The sequence below is a fragment of the Trachinotus anak genome, unplaced genomic scaffold, assembly GCF_046630095.1.
Source record: "Trachinotus anak isolate AG129_WGS33_773 ecotype Australia unplaced genomic scaffold, CSIRO_AGI_Tana_v1 ptg000019l, whole genome shotgun sequence".
In the NCBI taxonomy this organism is placed as follows: Eukaryota; Metazoa; Chordata; class Actinopteri; order Carangiformes; family Carangidae; genus Trachinotus; species Trachinotus anak.
In genome coordinates, this window is record NW_027273870.1 from 7002686 (window position 1) to 7025474 (window position 22789).

The 22789-nt window shown below is 40.4% G+C and overlaps 1 protein-coding gene across 1 annotated transcript; it reads left to right on the forward strand.

Moving 5' to 3' along the window:
• The first annotated feature begins 3184 nt into the window (after window positions 1-3184).
• Window positions 3185-8020, forward strand: crybb1l2 (crystallin, beta B1, like 2). The gene is made up of 6 exons (XM_071505271.1): window positions 3185-3305; window positions 4487-4587; window positions 4947-5065; window positions 5976-6108; window positions 6224-6366; window positions 7231-8020. The coding sequence occupies exons 2-6, from the start codon at window positions 4492-4494 to the stop codon at window positions 7400-7402; spliced, it is 663 nt and encodes a 220-aa protein (XP_071361372.1). The 5' UTR covers window positions 3185-3305; window positions 4487-4491; the 3' UTR covers window positions 7403-8020.
• The last annotated feature ends 14769 nt before the right edge of the window (window positions 8021-22789 follow it).

The window sequence follows — 22789 nt, forward strand, 5'->3', positions numbered from 1 at the left end:
CTAATCATGATTTGAATATATATATATATATATGAAATAATCAATAATTATTGGCTATAATATATTCATTACAAGGGCAAAGGGGAGAATAGCTACTTCCGGTCTCTCTCTAGCTAACTGTGAGCAGCTTGACGCAGGTGAGAGGTCGGCGGGCCCGTGTGCTCCACCATAAAAAACAAAAAGTGCCTGTGCGCGCACCCGTGGGCCCGCCCCCGCCCACCCCCCCTCTCTTTGTAACCCTATGCGACCTGTCGACTCAGCAGATCATATACAGCGCAGCCTGAGAGGTGCGGGTGGTGAATGCGGGGCTGTTGTTGGTCTATTCGTATAGGTCAGCAGTGCCATCGTATAGAGCAACAATGGCCGGGGCTATAGGCAGAGAATGAGGAGGATTTGGACAGCCATCCGGCGAGCCTGTTTGAATGGTGCGTCCCATAAGTTGAGGAAATTGGAATAGCGATATTCAATTAATGATGAATGATAGTTAAAAATTAATAATAACAGTATGGTAATAATGATTTCTTGAAAGTGTTTTAAAAAAGTGAATGTTGTTGTAACAAAAACAAAAACAAGACATGAAAAGAATAACTTTGTGACTTTTTTCGAAATGCTGTCCCTGTGTCACATGCACAGAACATTCTTGCACAAATGTTTTATCACTATCCCCCCAGTCCATCACTTCAGACACAGGGCCCCAGTTACCACAGCAACAGCAACCCCTGCTTTATCTGCTGCTTGGTCCTTCCCATTTCATCTGGAGAGCTTCTGAGGAAGCTGGTACCAAGTTACCGTCAAGCAGGCACACACACACACACACACACACACACACACACACACACACACACACACACACACACACACACACACACACACACACTTAACTTTTAATGCAGATGTATTATCACTCTTTCCTTTACAACTAAAATGCATAAGAGCTTTCCATTCTTACGTGATAGAAAGACAGAGGGTATTGTTTTGTTGAATGCTTTGACGTGAATGACTTTTACTCAAAAACACTCACATGGATATACATCACCAAAAGGCCATTATTATCTGCTAGAGGACCCTCGGGATGCTCCACCTAACATTTGGAAAATTTGGTTCCGACTAATTCCCTGCACACACATCAACTTCTCGGACGCATGCACTATAAAGGATGAAGTCAACTTACTTAAATGATGGATATTTAGGTATATAAATAGTTGTTGTGGAAGGTCCATTCACTTAATGATATAAGACAGAGATGAAAGAGTGAGATGCAACAACCCAAAAGATGCATTTTTTCAAAATGGGTCAAAATGCATCATGTTTTTTTTTTCAGTCTAGTGTCACCTTTAATCGACTTCAGTGACTTTCAGATCATTTGTTTGTTGTTTTACCCTTTAAATTTGGTTTTGCTCAGATGGTGTGGTGTCCTTTTGTACTGAAGGCTGTCGGGTATTTCTACACTATATTCATTTATTCAACAGAAAATTAAAGATGTAAACAAAAGATATCAAATAGGCCTGTATATGGGCTGTATATGAAAATAAAAAAAATTAACAAAATATCAGGAACAATAAACTCTTTTATTTACAATAAACTCTTTTATTTATTCTCAAATTGTGGGATTACAGATCAATCAAACCATTGTTCATCTGCCAGGTGAATTTCGCAGACTTGGTGCAGTCATGTTCCAGATATTGATCAATGGTCTTTTTAAAGAGTATGTTTTATTGTGGTTTGGAAAACATCATTTTCTTCTGCTGGCTTTATATCATTATCTGTCATCAGATTAAATGGATTGATCAGATTTTATATAAAGGACTGATAGACATTTTACAGCACGTCACACGACGTGTAAGCTGCATAACTTCAGTGTTGCATATGCTTATCATGTCAGTCCCCTACTTCGTATATTGACTGTACACACACTATTCATCATCACGATTCGCTAAAGGAAAGATGTCAGTAAAACAGTCATAAAAAGAAAGGAAATATAGTCTAATATTCTAATAATGGACTTCCACATTGGATGCACCTGTGTATCCCCACGCTTTGCTGGATGATGGGCCTTGACTGTGTGCAATCACAGAATCCAGCTGTGATTGGAGGATCTTGACCGAGTAGCCTAAAATGTATGAGTAAGAGCTGTGCCCCAGGGTGCTCAGTTAATTTCCTCTTGCTCTCGTCCATTTCCATTATGCATTCACTCTCACTGAGAGGGAACTATGCAATTCACACCTTCATTCATTCCTCCATTGATCTCTTACTGATGCCCACTTGAAAGTGGTGATTTGAAATTCAAACTGCAGGATAAATAAACTTGGGGACTAAAATTTTTACCTCAGGGCATTAGGATCTCATCTGGTGCACAGCTGCTTCCCTGACTTCCTTCCTGTCCTCACCAGCACATGTAAAGCCTTGATATCAGACACCGTCTGACCTCACCTGTGCGAACATATTCAGAGCTACAGCCGACAGGTTTGCTTGTTCTCTTGTGTGCACTTTGGAATACATATCTTATGGACTTTCCTCTTGCAGCTTACACCCACTACAATATTATACCCACCCACACAAGAAAAAAGGCAGAGGGCTTTAATTTAATAGCTTTCTCCCACTGTGATGAAGAGGGAGATTCAGATTATTTGTCCATGCACACTCTGAACCTCTGTGCTAACCCAGAGGTGGAACAGCAAGGTTATTGCTTCTCACAGCTTATTGCTTTTCCTGTTATTGTTTGTCCCAGTACCTCTTGATTACAGCCCTGAAGGGAATAGGGGTGAATAATTTTGTGACAGGCTGTTAAATGTGAACCTGGTCAGCCTGGCTATCATTATTATGGGCTTAGAAAATAGTTTGTATGTAGAAGGCCACTCCAGAAACAGTAAAAGTCTCACTTTTACTTCACTTTGCTTCAGCTGTCTCTTTTTTTGTTAATGGATTCATATTATGATATTTTGTTTTTCAGTAAGTAAACCAAAGGGAAATATACAGATTTTTAGTTTTTTGTCACATTTTCTTCCTCATATTCTTCTCCTCTTTCAACATATATCCTGGCATGTCTGCCTCTCTTTCTGCCCCACTGTCTCTCTCTCTCTCTCTCTCTCTCTCTCTCTCTCTCTCTCTCTCTTTGCCTCTCTCTCTCTTTGATGATGGGGTATTTCTATTCTGTGGGGGCTGTGAGCTCAGCGAGTTTGTTTCTGTGTCTATAATCCCCTCTCTCTGGGCGCCAGCATATAAAAGTGGAGGGGGGCCCACCGCACACTCACACAGACCACCAGTCTCAGCCCCGAGTCTACTCCTTTACGCACACACTGCCACAGGTAAGACAGTGGACAAACATCATACAGTAAAGACAGAAGGGGAGGTAGACAGAGAGCAAGAGTAACCTGATGTAATACCTTATAATGATAACAACCTAGCATGTCAATTATAGTTCAAGCTGAAGCTCAGGAAGTCAAACAGTGCTGGTAAAATGTGAATTTCTTTCGTGCAAATCCAGTAGTTGTCAATAAATGCAATGTGGCCTGTTCAGAATAAACATTTGTTTTATTCTGAGCACAAATTATGCCAAAACCAATTCTTAAATCTTAACTATAACATTAAAAATCCAGTTGGTTCTACAAATGCAGCTCTGAATTTGCATGAATGCTCCTTTTTTAAATATTCAGTTTAAAACTGAGAAAAGTTTCAAACTACTGAAATCTGTTAAAATTTTTGGTGTTTGCAAAGAATGAAATTTGTTTGATTTTCAATTTTTGATGCTTTTTTTAATAGAATTCTGATGGAAAAGTTTTTTCTTAATATAAATATGAGTGTAAAGCAAGTGACAAGATGGTAGTTTGTGTGGTTAAGTTTGAATTGAATTCAGCTTTGTTTTGGAATATTTGCAAATAATTTCTTATTCTTTTTTGCTGAAGGGAGGTTATCTCAGTTTCTGTGGGGGAGTTTCTTTAGTGGTCTTTGGTAAATTACAAATTGATTACAAATGATTTTAAATAGTAATTATTCAGTAATACATAATTAAACTTTGGCAATAATGTAATTTTAACATTCATACCAACAAAAGTTCAAATTGTTAAAATATGATTTCTCCAAAGGACACATCCTTCGACATGTGATGTAAAATAACAGGTCATATAAAAAGACAATGACAGTGCTTAGCTCAAAAATAAAGAATGGCTGGAATATTCAGGATGCATAATTTTGTTATGTTTGCCACAATTTTGGCAACTGCTGATTCCACTTCTATTATCTGAGTCAGTCACTATGTTTAAATTATTACTTCATTAACATTAAGGTTGAAATTGGAGTAAAAATAAATTGCTATATTATGTTAGGATATTTTGTTATGTTACTCTGAGATATTGCAGGGAGGATGTTGCGAATTTCTCCACAGTCAAGGGGAGAATCTAATGAAAATATTAACATATAACACTAGAGAGGACTTTACATCACCACCACCCCAAGCATTTTCTTTTTATTGTGACTCTCTTCTTCTCAGTCATCATGTCTGCTGGAGGAGAGAAATCCAAGTCTGCTTCCCAGACTGATGGGAAGGCGGCTCAGAACAAGATGTCTGAGATGGGCATGATGTCCTACAAGGTACAGTACACACACAAACACATACAGTACATCACACATACAGTACTGATGATGAAACATCTAGACATATACGATACAGTCTTTTTCACACAGGGTCAGGCAGCTGGCCAGACCCTGTGTTTACCTTCTGGGCTAATGTCTATTATCACGACCTACTGGCTCTTAAGGGTCCTCATGGAGCTTTAAGGAGGTTCTTAAAGCTCCATGAGGAGCTTTAAGAGCTCCTCATGGAAAGTTTCTCCTCAACCACAGTCTTTCAGTTCTATATTTGCTCATCTCAAGTGTTGCCCTTGACTTTGAAACCAACTTTGTGAACTCCTTTCTCACCCCATTCTTATTCTTTTACCCCACCTGTCTAGATGTGTGTGTATGACCAGGAGAACTTCCAGGGCCGCTGTATCGAGATCAACGGCGAGTGCATGAATGTGTGCGACATGGGAATGGATAGGGTGCGCTCCCTGCGCGTCGACTGTGGACCGTAAGTAGCCTGTGCACATACAACCACATGTACACATCCTCCCACACATGAGAGTAAAATGTACCCAGCACCCACACTTGTCTGAGCAAAGAGCAGTAATTTCACTGCTGTACCTCACCATTATCTGACATTTCACACACCGCATTTTAGGAATTCATCTCATGCTTTTATCCTGAGTGATTTGCAGAGAGTGCAGCAGTAGAATGAACTTCAATACCTAAACTACTGACATAGCACAGCAACAAACAGCAATGACTGTTTGTAAAGAGATGAGATAAAGTTTCAAGACCAATATGAAAATAGAAGGACAACAGGGGAACAGTGACAAAGTGTCTATTATACTGTGCTTTGCCCATTTTGCCCCTAAGGTCACATCCAGAGATTTATTCTTATTTATATCACACTTCCATAAAAAGGGGTACATACAAGAGACACATTAAAACAAGAGGTGTAGCCCTAAGCCCCCAATTGGCACCCATACACGGTCTAGCCATGTACTAGGTTTATATCCAGTCTCTAGATCCACCACAAACGTATGAGCCGAATCTTTTTTCAAGAGCAATGGCCAATGGGAAAACTCTAACTCAGTCACAGGGCTGACCAATGGTGGTAATATGATCAGTCAGTTAGTCAGTCAGTTGTGGTATTAAAGACCCTGCTGTTTGTGGTCTTGCCAAAAAGAAATATCAAAACTGAGGCGACAAAGACTGAGATACTTCTGAGACATCTCAGGGGTTATCTTTTCAAACTGTTGAACTCTGGACACGTTATACAACTCTTTTCACAGGATGAGTAGAACTTCTTGTCATGAGTAACTGACGTTTTTATATAAAACTGGTGGACTTCAGTCCAATGATCATTGGATCTCATCACCTTCCTCCCCTTTCCTTCGTCTTCTTTCTCTCCTCAGCTTCGTGGGTTTTGAGCAGATGAACTTCTGTGGTGAGATGTTCATCCTGGAGAAGGGTGAATACCCCCGCTGGGACTCCTGGAGCAACTGCCAGAGGAACGACTACCTGCTGTCCTTCAGGCCCGTCCGCATGGTAAAGCCCTATGCCTGTCCACTCGGCTGAAGATTTATCTACATTTCCCACACATTTCCTGGTGGTAGTTTGCTCTTCTTTCAACTGCTTACTCCACTTTTTTTTTTCCTTGCAGGATCCTGAGAAGCACAAGATCTGCCTGTACGAGGTCGGAGAGTTCAAGGGTCGTAAGATGGAGATCATGGACGATGATGTCCCCAGCCTGTTTTCCTACGGTTTCACTGACAGAGTGGGCAGCATCATGGTCAGCTGTGGAACGTGAGTTGTTACAAGCGTTTTCTTGCTTTTTCAGAGAGAATAGTTCAACATTTTGGGAAATGCATTTATTTGCTTTCTTGCTCACAGTTAGATGAGGAGACAATTTTTTCCCCAAAACTATTCCTTTAAACATAAAGCCGTGCCTCAGCATGCTTAGATCCTTCCTGCTCGATTGTCAAATCATATATTTTTCAACAGTACCAACTACAAACAGTACACCCTGCTTTTGCAGTAGTTGCGTCAAAAAAAGTCCAGCCCCACATTTTCCTACGTGTGTCAGACAGCTTCCACATCCGGGACGTCATTCTCAAACTGCAGAAACAGCAGCATAATCACCAACTATCTGAGTGCTCTGAGTGCCTGGGAGCGAGTTCAGGAATAGAGGCTTTCTCATCACCAGCTAGATAAGGGTGTCATCGGCGTCAGCGGCTGAGGCTCTCAGAGGTGTGGCAGGCAGCAAACGCTGCCTCTTAACTACTGTGATTACTTCATTTGTAGCTCCCCCCCTATCTGAAACAAACAGCAGGGAAGCAGACTGACCTGCAGTTTGATGCTGACAACATAACAAACAGATCAATGTTTATTTGTTGGATCTCTGTCCTTCCTAATTTCTCTGCATCAGTCTTTCTAGCATCTTGCTCTCACATTTTGCTTGTCTGTTACTCATCGTTCAACTTTGTTTTCCTCCCTTGAATCAATTTTCTCTCAATTTTCTCTCAATTTTCTCAGTTTTATCAGGCATCTGTTTCCTCACTTCACCACATTTCTCTCTCGTAATTTCTTGCATTTTTTTCTTCTTGCTATCCATCCCTTCTTTAAAAATGTAAATTCCCTTTCCTTCCTCTCTCCTCTTCCTCTCCTCAGTTGGGTGGGTTATCAGTTCCCTGGATACCGTGGCAGCCAGTACCTGCTGGAGAAGGGTGATTACAGACATTTCAACGAGTATGGTGCCCGCTGCCCCCAGATGCAGTCCATGAGGCGCATCCGTGACATGCAGTGGCACCCACACGGCTGCTACACCATGTCCTCCAAGTGAAACCCGGCAAGGGCGAGGAAGAGGGGGATCAGAGGAGGGACGGAGGCTGAGGGTGGGAAAAGAGATGGAGGGGAAAGAGGAGGGAAGGTGAAGAAAGAGAGGTGGGAGAGGGTGTAATATTTTCTTCTCTTTTCCAAAAACTTTCGGTGGTTTGAGTGCAGGATGGAGATGGAAAGCTGTAGGTTGTTATTTTTAGGTGTGGGAACATTGTAATCTGGTGACCAATGAAAAGTTACTCAAAATGAAGTCGAGGAAGAGGAGATAATTACATGGACCTTTGAGACTGTATCTGATAATAAGTGCTCTCTCCATTTTTGTTCTCCCTCTCTCACGTCTCTGTTTGTCAGCTCCCTGCTCCACACTCTCCTCTCTCTCCTCCCCTTGCTCCCTCTCTCCCCCTCACACACTCTGCTTCCACATCCCATCAACGTCAGCCCTCACTCGCCCGTTAGAGCCCAACTGAGGTGGGTGGGGTGGGTACCAGTGTGGATTTGTGTGTGCTTGTGTGGGGGATGTGAGACAGGAGGAAGCCACAATAAGAGCGTGGAGGCAAATTCTCTGTGCTCAGATCCTGAATCTGCATCAACCCTAAACCCTAATAAAGTATCTCACATCCTGCTCCACTTGAAATGAAGTCTTCTTTAACAGGTGTGGTTTGACATGTATACATTAAATGGATGGACTGACACAATGGGCTCCAGGACACAAACACATAAGGGGCCTCCTGTTTTTCAAAAACCCCTGGATCACAAGTGGTCCATGACCTATAGGAGCATTTCCTGAACTAGCGCCCCTATGGCAGCAGGACTTATGTCAAAGATAAAGTGTTAAAATCAGTTGAAAAATAAGTAACTAACTTTTATGATGTGACAATGCCGTGGTAGAGGTGTGGTTAGGCTTAGGTACAAAAACTTGGTTCAGTTTAGGGAAAGATCAAGATTTGGATTAAGATAAGTACTTTGCTCAGGTTAGAGGACTGTAATGATCATGGATATAATATAGAACAATCATGGTCATCTTCAGACGCTAAGTGTATATTTACATTTAACCAAAACCGCAAATTCTGCAAAGTGAAGCTCAAACATCCAAGTAAAAATAAGTAAAAGCACATTTTTGAGTAGATGGAGATTTCAGTACAGAAAAATAGATCAACACATCCCCACTTTGGACCAACCTCCTGGACTGAAAAATCAAGCCAACACCAAGTACCAAAAACTGCAGTTCCTTCAATAGCCACCTGCAGCTGGCTCGAAAAGTGAGTCAATCCCCACAGACTACCATGTTAATATGACCAACTTTACAGCAGAAATAAACATGTTTTCAGCCTGGTATAAAAAACAGTTTTGGTCTCTATAACTAATTTCCCCTTTAATGGCAACTGTATGGGAAAATCTTCAACTCATCTGTTTAAATTTTATGATGGCTTGAAGTTCTGCATAATTGAGGTTGTGGCGCTTTGAATGACAGGTGAGTGAGCATGCGCTTGCCACAAACTGGTGTGCACTGAAATCTTGGGACACACACTCCACCTCTTTGCCCATTTGCCAATTAGCCAGGGGTTGAGCAGAGTGAGGCACTGCCAATATGGCGACAGCGGAGCATCCTAAAACCGCTCTTCAGAAACCATGAGGCTACGTCCATCTTCATTTACAGTCTATGCTTTGGACTTCCCAACAAAAAAGTGTCACTTCAAACAGAGTTTCTAGTTTTAGGGTCTCCTGTGTCTTTGGGTTCAATATCTTTGGGGTTTATTGTATAATACATTGTAACTATAGTCTATAATCAACTGGAACCGCACATTAGGAGATTTATGATCTCACACATTTTCATCATTTAGAAAGTGTGTAGGAGTGAGACTTCCTTCCAGAACAATGCCACAAAACATGGTCAAATGTTTAATCGGACTGCTGTCATTTTCTTCTCTGAGTCTCAAAATGCACTGTTAGTGCACACACTTAAAATAACTTGAAGAATCGACCGTCTCACTGGATTTGTTATTGTTAGAGCACATCTTCGGGTAATTAGCCATTTCTATCCCCCAGTCCAAACACAGTGTAATCACTCAATATAATGCGTGCAGAGACACAGATTTGATTTTTGCTGATGGAAAACAATTTGGACTGATATTGTTGAACTGTGAAAGAAGAAAGCACTCTACCTCCTCTACCATGGAGCTCTGTATAAAACAGAACGTCACGTTTTGAGGCTTTCTGAAATGAAAGATTCATTATTTATCTTCCTCACCAAAGAGAATATTGATGCCTGGTGTGGTCTGCAAACTTCAGCACTGAAATGGATTTGACCACATTTTAGCATTCACACTTTCTTTTTATAAAGTGTGATCATTTATGCAATGCTAAATTCTTCCCCTAAGGATGATCAAATATTGAAAAATACCAACTACATCCTACATAATGTAATCTGCACATTCTCTCTGTACCATGTTATCCATGCTGTTGTGTCAGTGATGATTAGGCTTTTTATAGATTACTGAGAGTGCTTCAAATTAGGCAAGTAAAATGAGGCCATATTGAGTACACTGCATTAGAGTATTATTCAGTCATTGTTAGGCCAGAAATAGTACATGCAGTGCATAAATACTATGTTCTCTCCAACCCCCTGACTAATACATACATTCTTTTTAACTGCAACAAAAGACTAATATTGTCATGATGACAAGAGGGCACGCTTCATTAAGACATGTCTGATGCAACACAATAACATGTTTATTCCCACTGTTTGAAATGTGTCTACAAAGAAGGTTAAAGTTCATACATGGTGATTTTTCAGTAAACAGCATCCCAGTATCCAGGAAGTGGTTTGATGTAATGTGAATATCACAGTGGTTTTATAATGACCATGAGCTGTAAAATTTGTTCCATGCTGCACCACGTCTTGTTGAAAAGATACCATAAACGAAGCAACTTCTGTTCTTCTGTCTCAACAAAGTTCCTGCAGAGAAATCTAACAAGTTTGGCACTGTGGAAAAATACTGTCCATAGTCAAGTAATGATGCAAAATACATGGAGTTCTTACAACACCTGCACAATCTGATGAAATACAACAACCAAAGCCCCTGTAAAATATCACCTTTTGAAGCCTACAGTGTTCAATGGTTGATTCTGTGTGAGACAGACATTGATAGATGGGGCTGGGAATGGGGGAACAAAGTCGCATAAACATGTTGCAATCATTAAGTCTCAGACTGGTGAATTTCAGCTGCTTTAAATCTACAATGGTAAGTCTGGCTAATACTTTGACTGGTGAGTCTGGTTAAATTTGTATGCCAGTAAACATGCACAGGTTCTGTTCAGAGATGTTCATGTTGCTGTTTTCTTTTGTACTTGTAAGAATTTTGGGTATAATTTTAAAGTGTCCAAATCAGTTCCAGGCTTCTGTTTCCAATTTCCCTCTAACAGACAGTTGGGATCAATCAGTCTGATTGATTTTTACACGGCTGAGATTTGGGAGATGTGGATGCTGCCTGGGTTACTCATCATACTGTTTGTGCACAGATTTGAAACACGGCTTACGTGCATCTCGGCAGAAGTATAATTTCCGCGTAACAGGGTTTTCACAGCACAAGTGCAGGTTCAAAATTGAACAGAGCACAGCCACGAGAGAGTGGCTCCAGCTCTGTGCATTTAGCTGATTTAAGAAGATTTTGAACTTTAGTTTCAATTTGACTCCAAATACAATTGACGTCAATGGCACGCCTCTTGTGGTATTCTGACAATGATGGGAGGGAGAAATCAGACAAGAAAGGTGGAAGGGTTCATTTATTTTTGATCTCTGAATTCTTGCACTTGTGGATCGCTATTCCCTGATCCTGCTGGGAGTTGTGTAAAAACTCTCAGGCACTGCAGGAAATCAGACAGGGTACTAACCTAGAAAATAAATATTGTGATTGTTGATGTTGTGTTGATTGTAGCATTCTACACTGCTTTGTAGGAGTTTGGACTCCAGCTTGCACAAATAACTAACTGAAATCCTGTAAGCCCTCTTCGAACTGTGGACTACATCTATATCTTTGCATAACTACTTTGTATTATTTGCATTATCTCACTAAACTCCTGATTACATAAGGGTAATCACAGGGAACTCCATAACATCTTGATGGCTAACTAGATGGTATTAGCCAACTGTTTGTTGCCCGTGCAGAGTCCCAAAGTGGAAAGATATTTCAGGCGTCACGAGCTCTGGATGCTGTCGATTTTCTTCACAGACATTGTTTGAGTTGGAACAGTTGCAGCGCTGCTAAGACTTGGATGAACATGAAACTCTCCGGGCTGAATCATCAGTGTGAAAGAAGAGCAACTGTGTTGAAAAATAGTCAGGTGCACTGACAAAATATAAAAGACACAAGGAGCAAAGGTCACTGCAACTCCTGTATTGAAGTAAGAGAAAGTCAATAACTGAGCTTAAAATTCTGTTGGCTGCGCCTCTAATGGCAACTGAAGCTTGAGTTTACATTTTGAAGACTCCTATTAATCATTAATAGATTTTGCATTATGAATCAATTCACTCTCTGATTCTGGGTCAGTGTTTGAAGAATTCACCAGCAGTGCAATGTTTGGTCCTAGAGGCAACAACAAAGCCTTCTGAATTTGATGCAGCTGTGATTCACTCTGGCTGCCTTCTTCTCCATAACAAAGACATGATGAGACTTATGGGTATTGTAGTACTTGAAGCCACCAAAGGAAATAAAAAGATTTCTCTTGAACAAAATGTCAACTTTAAGATCTACTCACTGTGACGTGGCTCTTTAGTGTCATTAAATAAACCCATGCTGCCATGATGAGGGACATGAGGTTTCAAATGTGGCCCCACCCTCTTTGCTGCTCTCCTGTGACAGCTAATTGAGTGGCAGGTTTGGGTTATTCAATTATGAGAGTAAAATGAAACGCTCAGTTATTACATGAATGAATATTGCACGATGAATGGAGACCTCCCAGATACCGTGGATACAGCTGTAGCACACAGTCGTCACCACACAAACATGTAGGTGGGGGGAGAGGAACAGAAATAGAAAAACAGGAAGAGGTCTTCCAGCTGAGAAAAAGTCAACATTTTGCCACTTTAAAGAAATATGGCTTGTGGCCTCGGTCGATTCACTGTATGTTTACTTTTTGTGTATCATTTTTGGTGATTTTCTGCTCATTTATAGCTGTGCAGGAAATATCTCTGACATCATGTGACAGGAATAAGAAAAACCCAAATTTAAGCCGCTTTAGCAAAGGTCTTGGGTCTTCCAAGTCTACTTTAATATGCGATGATGCACCATTTTCCTTGTTATTTTTTCATCCCTCTACCTCTATATCTGCTTTTGAAACATCAGTACAACCCATTTTAATTTCCATGCACTCTCTCTCCAGAAATAAACTCTCTTAGTTCAGCTTACCCCTTTTTCTCCCTTCAAATCAGAGAGGGAAAAAACACCCTTCACCTGTCACACTGGCACCCAGTTTAGTTCAGTCTATAAATAAATTGAGATAAGACACCTACAAGGTGCTATGAGCCTTCCTCACTATGCAGTTAAATGTGGATCGGAGGAGTATTGACGTCAGACTGACACGCTCGCACACACATGCAAATACGCACAAGCTAACACACACATATGGATGTGAATGCATGAGTAGACCCAAGCACAAGCCGGCACACTCACAATCACAAACACACACGCACACACACGCACACACACAAACACACACAAGCACACATACGGCTACTCTTATTTCCAGCCCTGCTTCTGATGTCATTCTGTGAATTGGGACTGTCTCAGCAGCAGGACATTATGGGGATAGCTTATAAGAGCTTAATGACTCCTTGAGGTACCATACTGCCTAATAATGGGTAGAGAGAGAGAGAGAGAGAGAGAGAGAGAGCAAACACACATCGTTACACAGCTACATATCCACTGAGTAGTCTCCACTTTCTCCTCTCCACTTCCTTTTATTCCAATTCTAATGCTACTCTTCTCACTCCATCTGGTGATTTATTAGGTCTCCTGCCTGATTGGCTGCTCAGACAGGTGGTCCTTAAGTGGTGGCAATAAAAACATATCACATTCATTAGAAACTGTGTGCTTGCACCTTGTTTGTCAACACATGTTCTCCATCACATTTCTTCTCCCACAGGGGTGAAGTCACTCAAGTACAGACCTCAGTGGATGAAGAAGAAATGGGTTTTACATAACAACAGTGTGATTTTCAATTTCTGTAGAAGAGAGGACATACAACAAACCATTCACAATGAAGGCTGTAGGGACTGTAATCGAATTTCTTCAATCCATGGATTTGTCAAGTTTAATAAATCAACAATCAAACTACAATCCCAGTCTCCTAAGAGCTGCGTTATGGAGGATCAGATATGACATTATAGATATGATATTATAAAATAAACTGATAATCAGTGTTGTACATGAATGTGCTGAGTGAACAACATTAATTGAACTCGCTCATTTTTTAGTCAACTAAAATCTAAAATTTCCATTTTATGCAAATCCAAAATGGGTGATAAAGTTTTATCTCATCTTATCCTAATGTATCATTTTGGCTCAGGGAAAATTAAGACCAAAGGTGAGTATAAAAGATTTTAAAAAATTGAATAAAAATAATATACATGTATAAATGTATTTTTATATTCATGAACATTATGTGTATTTATTCATCAATTTACATGTCTATTTTGTTGACCCCCCCCTTTTATTCTGAAATTTGTTTATTTTAATATACATTTTCTTCCTTTACTTGTAAGTTTAACATTCATTAATGTGTTCATTTATTAGCATTTACCATTTTATTTAAAAAATGTATTTCTTATATGAGTATTTCTTTTATTTATTGTATTTCCCCCATGAATTTATTTTTTGTTTGGTCCTCCGTACATTAGACTGAAGTCATCATCTTCCTTCCCACAAAGTGCACTGTAACTGTTTCTCAGCAAGCCTAATGAGTTTAGTCAGAGTTACAGGCAGATAAAATGAAACCACCAAGCAGATGATTCTCTGTATTGTTTATTGCTATTAAGTTTTTTCCAGAAACTAAATGTGTCATCTGTACTAATTTTACTGTGATATTTGAATAATAAAGTCCTACATGCAGCCTTATTAATCATTACAATTAGCAGTTATTTGGATGCTGCCATTGTTATGTGCAGGGATTGTGATGTATAAGTTTGGAAACAGCCTGCACACGTATGTTGAGTAGGAGGGGACTGACAATTTTAGTGTCATTGTCCAATTATGAGTAATGGTAACTCATTATTGTAAGGTGGAGGGGAAAGGGGAACCTGTTGGACCATATGGAGGTAAATTTCCTATGATTCTGTTGATGATTTCTGTTTAGTTTCTGCTATGCTGCCACACAAATTAACCATGCACAAATACATTCACACATATTTGCACTCATGCACACACATGTGCGAACACACACACACACAAGCACATAAATACTTCAACCTGACAGTTGGTGTGCGTCACAGAGCGTTGATGCTCATTCAGTGCCTCTATTAAAAGTCTGACTGTTGAGTGATGTAAGATTGATAAGTAACTCCTCTTCTTTCTGCTCAGACAAATGAGTGGGTGTGTGGAGCTTTCAGGAAGATAGATGGGGTAGAGAGGGAGAGGGAAGAAGTGGGAATAGTGCAATGCTGATTTTTTTTTTTTTTTTGGACATTGTTTACTCCACAGCAGGGGATGAAAAAGTGGTGCAAGCAGGTGTTAACGTGATGTGTGACAGGTGACATTTTAGGGAGGTGCTACCTGTTTTGCTCCTAGCTTTGTGTAAAACTAAGGATGATAACATTTCTCTTTCTCATCCCTCGCCTCCAGGCTTTAACTCAGTCTTTCTCCCTCCTTGTCTCCCTAACAAGACCCCCTGTGTCTGCCTGTTTCCCTCTCTCGCATCAATCTCTCTCTCTCTCTTTCTCTCTCTCTCTCTCTCTCTGTCTGCAGCCCAGGCCTTTCCCTCTTTAGTTTACTGTGTCCGTATTACGCGTCCATCTGCGTCACGCATGAGGCATGTCTGAGGGTTAAAAATAATAGATGAAAGTGGAACAGACGGATGCAAGGAGAAAAGAGAGGAGGACTGATGACTAGGGGTGAAGTTATGGAGGATAGAGAAAGGAGCGAGGGGGAGGACTGGTCTCAGAGACAACAGCCTGCAGGAGAAAAGTAATAAATCCATGTTTTACTGTGATACTTGTTTGTTCATGTTATCTATTCTCCAGTCCATTACCTGTAAATGTGGTGCCACTGGGGTGTCACAGCAACTGAATGCTTTCTCTCAGGCGGTCAGTGGTGGACACAGATACTAATGAAAGCCTCTAAATCCTGAGTGAAGGGAGCTAATGTCCAGTATCCACAATAACCAAACAAATATAAAGTGTAGTGTGCGTCCTGGAAAAGTGTGCTTATCGACTATCATGTATTTCTATGTTTAGTATGGCCAAATGATGACAAAGAATTTCCAAAAGTAAAAACGTGTTTTTGAAAGTTAATTCGGAGTCATTTCTCAGAGTATATTTTGGTTATGGGCGGTCTGTATTGTAGAGGTTAATCATTGGAATTAGGCTTTGTTGAGGTTTAGGATGCAAGTCAGGTTTAACTCTAAATTATTCTTTTGTGATTGTCGGTTAAAAACCCCTCTGATAAAAATCAAGTGTTTAACCTTGTTAACAAATCAATATGTTTTTTTATATAATACAAGACATATCATGAGTGAAATAAGCAGTCAGTGCCATGAGTGTGTATTTTCACCTTGGAACTGCGGCCAGGTGTGTGGATCAGATGGTTATATGGGAGTTGGACTTCTCTCTCAAGCTCCCTTTTTTAATTGTTAACAGAACTATTTCTGTTACTTTTTGTGTGTATCACCAAGTGCTACACCACAAATGCCTTCCAGGAGACTGTGCTATTCTCCCAATTGAACAACTGCCATGTCTAAATACAATATCTATGACAGCCTGCTTTTTACACTGGAATATTTGCTGGCCACAGATTTGTTGTGTGTTTTTTATTATACAAATTGAATTATGAATATGCAACATGTAAGCACAAATCTGAAGATTTTGATCTAAAGATTAGATAATAAAGCAGGACCCTTTATCATGTTCTTAATTTAAGCTCTAGAGGTGCATATTCACAAAATTTTTATTAAATTAACACAAACCAATTGTGTTTCACCCAGCTGGTAATCCAGCCGTGCATATAGAAAGTTTGTTCCGAACATACCCCGGCCTTTAGACTTAATTTCAGGGTTTGGTGCTGTAGAAATATGGTTTGCAGTATCCCCACTAAGGACACAAATCTCTAGCTTCTGCTGTCTGACAGCTAGGATATGAATGCCTGTGTTTATATTTTGGCAGCTGGGATGATGTACAAGGTTGGTGTTGGGTTTTCAGATGACAAGCCTGTCAAAGACAATAGCTGAAGTACTTGGAAGTTGCTGCTGTGTCTCTACAGTCTGTGGCAGTTGTCAAGTTTGCAGGAGGAAGTGCCACCTGCAGCCACACTGTAGGTGTAGTGATGTAACATGACAGCAGTTCATTCAGTTCAACAAGAGGCTGAATCAACTAGTATTTATGTTTTTTGTTGTAAACACAATATGCTCTGTAGATGTGCATGTGTATTTAAGTAGAAGACTGTTGAGATCAATACAAAGCAAAAAAAAAACAAAACAAAAAAAACAAAAAACCTTACACCTGGAGAGAGGTGTTAATAAGAAAATGTATGTGCTGAATAAACACATACATGCACACACACAGACACACAGAGGCGAAACACACACCGACAATACTTGGAGGAAATGATGATGTAAAGCATGCTGGTGTGAGATGTGTGAAACGAGAAGTTGAGAGAGAGAATAAATTTGCAAACTTAAGTGAATCTATCATTAACAGTAACAGTGTGCTTTGTCAGTAAAGCTTCAGAGAACTGAACTAAACTCACTTGAGGCACAGATGGACCCAGAGTGGATCAAACGCTGCAACAGATCAGAGGAAAGAAGAACACAATTGCTATTTGATTCAATGTAGAAAATATGGCCTGGCAGATTATCTGCCCTCTGTGCAACAACCTGATCAAACACAGACTTGATCATCAGCCCTTTGTAGATAAAGGAAAAGGCTCCCTAAAGGGAAGCATGTGTGTGGTCACTGCATGATAAGAAAAGCACTACATCCTCTGCTGTGAAAAATATTTCTCGTAGCGGGAATCGTTCCAAGATAAATTTTCCTTTTCTCTCCTCCCTCAGACGCCAGAACAGTTAGTGACCCTCATGGCTGAAGGATCACCTGCTGTGGTTGGTGTAAATATACACTGATCTCAGGCAGTGATAGAGCTGCTGTGTGACTGGGCCTCATTTCAGTATGTTTTACGTACACATGTTTTTACATATAGTGTTTTCATCATACACTGAATCTGAAGATGGATAGATAGCTAGATAGATAGATAGATAGATAGATAGATAGATGATAGATAGATAGCTAGATAGATAGATAGATAGATAGATAGATAGATAGATAGATAGATGATAGATAGATAGCTAGATAGAGAGATAGATAGATGGAGATGTGAGTGGAAAATGCTTTCATGTTTTCGGTAATTGCAACAGGAAGCAGTGAGTGGAGACTGAGCAGATCACCTCTGAAGAGAAAAATGGATACAGTGAGTGAGCGAGCGTGTGAATGAGGCAGGGATGGAGGAGGAGGAGGGAGAGTGGACAATATTGATTTGAACACATGCAAACATGTATGGCTGAGTGTTATACAATTGTTCTGCTGGAGATGAAAGAGGAGGACAGGAAGTTACACTGACCAAAGAAAGCAGAGTGAGTCCAGCCCCTTTCTTGTTGAATGGCCTCGACAGAAGAAAGTATCCCTGTATAAAGGACTTTTCGGGTTCCATGATAGGTTTATTTGGTTCATGATAGCTACTCTGTAAACTTATGTTCTGTACTTCTGGACATGCAAGGCCCAGCTTTTATTAAACTGTTCATAATTTCTCAAGACTCAAAACAACAGTATTTGCAGTCTGTGGTACAGAATAACACACCTTCTGGAGACAAAGCTGGATTACTGAGCTGCCCCAGTGACGGACCACCAGGGGACCCAAAGGCTCCAAGTTAACACTTCTGCAATTCATTTGTGGTTATTTCAAATTTGTATGGAAAACACAACTGTACACATGAATACAGAGTCAAATTACAGGGGCATTATAAAACCACCTGGTGGAGTTTTTGACGACTAGTGATTTTATCAGTAGTGATTTTACAAGTGGGTCCCTGTTACGACACACACACACACACACACACAAGCTTGTAGAGGGGCCCTGTGTCAGAATGCCACAGTATTATCTTAATTATTTTATTCATATTATTCTATTATTGCAACAGAGGTTGAAATACCTTCATCTGTGACTTCTAGTACCCAGGCTCAAGCTTCAATAACAGCAGATACTACATTTCCCATAATGCAACTCCTATTGCGTTATGGGAATTCTGTAATTAGATCCTCCATGTCTGGTAAACACCAAAGCCTTTTTAAACTTGCTGTGTGTAACATAGTGTTTTATAACCCTAACCCAAACCAAAACTTAGATTAACCCCCGATGACATCATCAGAGTTATTTTCTCAGAGTTGACAAATGTTCTCCAGCACTAAAAAAGATATTAGCTTCACAAATGTTTGCACATAGAACTCTTCATAATGTATAAACTTAGTGTCTTTTGTAAAATTGGTGAAGTTCTCCTCTAATGACATACACAGTGCACAAAATGCAGAATAGTGGAGCATCAATAAGGGCTCACAGATAATGTTTGCCCCCAGGTCCCATAGAAGGTCAGTTTGGCCCTGTACAGTACTCAGAATAAATTCTTAGGCAACACCTAATACAAACTATGTAATAATAATATATCTTAATAGGTCTACATTTACTACATATTTTCATAATTTTATAAAATGGATACAATTTACTGTTAATAAAAGTTTTAAACTTTTGTTGAAGTATAGAATATTTTGTTCTAAAAATATTTGCCACAATAGAGATGACGTTCTCCCTAACTGGCTGTCTAGCATTTTACAAACTCAAGAAGTAGTTGCCTTATAAGAAGATGCCACTCCAGTATCCATTGTGCTGCAGGCTGTGTGTGCCAGTGTGTGTGGAAAGAAGGCAGCAGTATATGGTTAAGCGGAAGTGGTGACGTCAAGGGACAGAACAAATGAAAGATACTGGCAAAAAAGGGAGGGAGACACTGGCAGACAAAGAGAAAAGCAATGTGAGTGAGGGGAGATGTGCAAGGCAGGGAATAATAGCACGAGCGTCTTTGTTGGTGACAGTTGGACAGACGCTGAAAGATGCTGCTGCCTCCATGAATGTGTGTGTGAGAGATAGACGGGTTGTGCCAGAGAGCGACAGTTTGCTCCTTAACAATTAGACATGTTGAGTCACGTTCAGAAGTTCAAGTCCTGGTTTTCTTTGTTTCACTGTTTAGGTGTGTGACACTATGCTGTTTATGTCCTGTGTGTTTCTGTCTGTGTCTTCAGCTCTCCGCGTCTGAATTTGCTCAGTGCACATCACACTGTGTGCTGTTACCATTAGTGGGCACGTGTGCGCATCCTGATTGTGTCTCTCGTACCCCCTCATTAGCCTGCCTCAATGGGAGTGTACGAGTCGTGCATGCAAACACAGTCTTTTGATTAAGTTCATTAAAGAGAAGTCATCCTCCCTCCCTCAGCATCCTTTTAAAATTGATACCTCTTCAGGATGTTAATGAAGAAAACCAGGTGAAGTGTTTTTAAACCAATGGGAATTGTGCAAAAGAGGTTGCAGTTCAATAACAGATCAATAATATTTCATATCTTCATCACAGGCCTGAGAACATGTTGGTGTGTTTAGGTTGTGTGTTGCTACATCTCCCTGACCAACATGCCATCTGACCTGCTGTCAGTGTGACGGTGTTGACATCACGCAGGACAGACTTGCGCAGCCACACCTGGAGGCTCATGTAGGTCACCAGACTTTAAATCTGTTCATTTCAGGGTGTCTCACACCACAAAGAGCAAGATTACAACACGCCGTGCTGGTAGGTGTGGTGACGCACTCCTCAGTTGGTACCAAATTGTAGATCAAAGCTGAGCAAAGTGTGAGTAAGGCAAGGGACAGCATGAGGGACAGATAAAGACAGACGTGCAGACAGACAGAGAGATGCGCTGGCAGATGTGCTGGAGTGAGTGCGGGCTGGGGAAGCCTTGGTTTGTTTCTGTGTGGGGATTACACAAACACGATGTTGGGATCATCATACTCATTGAGAAGACGGTGCCTACACAGTACCGCAAACCTGCTGTGTGGGTGACTAGCACAACACTGATTGACTGACACGCCGCAGTGGCTTTTAGACAAAGCGGTGCCTCAGCAAACACACATGCACAGTTAAACTCACTGACACACACACACACACACACACACCCACACACACACACACACACTTGCACGGCTGGTACTGTGGGTGTGTGTAAAGGGAAAGCCTGAAAGGTGTTGGTCCCAGGTGGCCAGTGGGCACTAAAACTTGTATGCGTCCACAAGTCCAGATAAGGATAAAGCAGGAGGTGAGAAGGAATAACAACACACCGTGTAACGGATCCCCTCAATTACTCATTTGTTTGTCATGCCTGTGGCTCAGTTGGCTTTGTGCAGAAAGGAGAAAACGTTGTGTGTATACTGTACTGTACACGTGTTGATGTGTGTGCAGCCATGCATGCTAACGCCCTTACATGTGACTACTTCTTGCCTCATGAGCTCATCTGTTAAGCCGCCTGTGTGTTTCTATGAATGGATGCTCTTGTGCTGTCTGTCTCCTCATGGCTCTCAGCCTGAGCAGCAGTTATTTATTTTCATGTCAGACATAGCAAAAAGCTGGAATCTTTCTCCAAGGTTGATTCTGACCACTTCTAAGTGATCACACTTCTGAAGCCTGACTAATGTTACTCTGAAGGTTATTTTCATCATCATTTCAGAATGTGGCTTGAAAACTATGCCATAAAACTTCAAGGTCACATATTTATACAGCTTGTTATGCCTCCTCGTCGAGCTCTTTGTGCAGGCATGTCTGAACTGATTAATAGTAACAAAGCTCTCCTAGATCATTCAATAAACAAGAATTGAGTGATACATTAAGGAAACGGGGAAGCAAGCAAAACAGAGTACTGTTTTGAAAAGCTGATGTAAACCTGAAAGCATACTATTTCCATACTATTCAATATGTAAGCACTGCAGCTGTGGTACCTCATTGTATGTTTGTTGATCACATTGCTTAGCTTTAATACAAGTGTACAACTTCCTGTGACATTTCAAAATTGCACTAAATGGCAACAAAAAGCGTTTTTCTGGTATTTATGTAGAATAATACTGAGTACTGCTCTGTCATCTTCGACATAAATTTGTTCTTTACATGGTCACGGCATAATTGAGCAATCTATAGATGCACTGAGTGGCAAGAAAAATGCACAGATCTACAATGTAATCCTATATCATACAATAGCCCTGCTAATAACACTGACTTTCTTTGCTGAGACTATACAACTTCAATTGATTACATTGTGTATTGACTTGGCTTGAGAGGGCACTTTATGCTGCAGTCGTATTGAACTGCACTGTATTGGAAATCGCTGTGCTGAAGAAAAAAGGATGTACATAATGTAATTAGCATCAAAGCAGCAGAAGAAAGTTGAATGAGCAATTTTAGTTTCCATACAATCAAAATTTTCACAAAAGAAGTATTGATTATAGGACTTTTGTATTGGATGGCTGTGTACACAAGTTTCTGTTTTCCTGGTTGCTCAAATGGTAAACTACTTTAAAAAAAATTGGATTGATCAAATGTAAAGGCAAATGACAGCTTTCTGTATCACAGTGTATCACTATCACAATTGATGCCATCAAGCTATCTTACAGCTGGTGGTCAAACACAAGCAGTGACAGCTTGAGGCACAGACACAGCGAAACAGACTTGAAGTGGCATGCATATTAAGGCATCTGTTGTCTTTTGCGTTATTTCTGTTTTCTGGCTTCATTACTTGCCCATTTCCCCCCATTTATGAAGCTAATTAACAATATTTGAAGTAGTGCAATAAAAACAGAGAAATTACACATAAGTATTGAGAGGAAGTGCACTTCAACTGTCCAATTCACTTCAAAAAATGTAGTTGAAACTGATTCATATTTAATCTTATTTGGTTTCACTGATTCAAGTGTCCCTAAATAGTGAGAAAGCACAGTTTTATCTGATCACTGTTGCCTTGATTATCCAATTCATATCTCCATCATCAGAGGAATTATGTCAGGAGCTATAATTAAGGTACAAACAGCATGACTGGACCATGTCGTAGTTA

Bases quoted from the DNA above. Each gene is read 5' to 3' on its own strand.
- crybb1l2 (XM_071505271.1), top strand. From the start codon at position 4,492: ATGTCTGCTGGAGGAGAGAAATCCAAGTCTGCTTCCCAGACTGATGGG. The intron at 4,588-4,946 runs GTACAGTACACA...CCACCTGTCTAG, and splicing joins TGGGCATGATGTCCTACAAG to ATGTGTGTGTATGACCAGGA. The intron at 6,109-6,223 runs GTAAAGCCCTAT...TTTTCCTTGCAG, and splicing joins CCTTCAGGCCCGTCCGCATG to GATCCTGAGAAGCACAAGAT.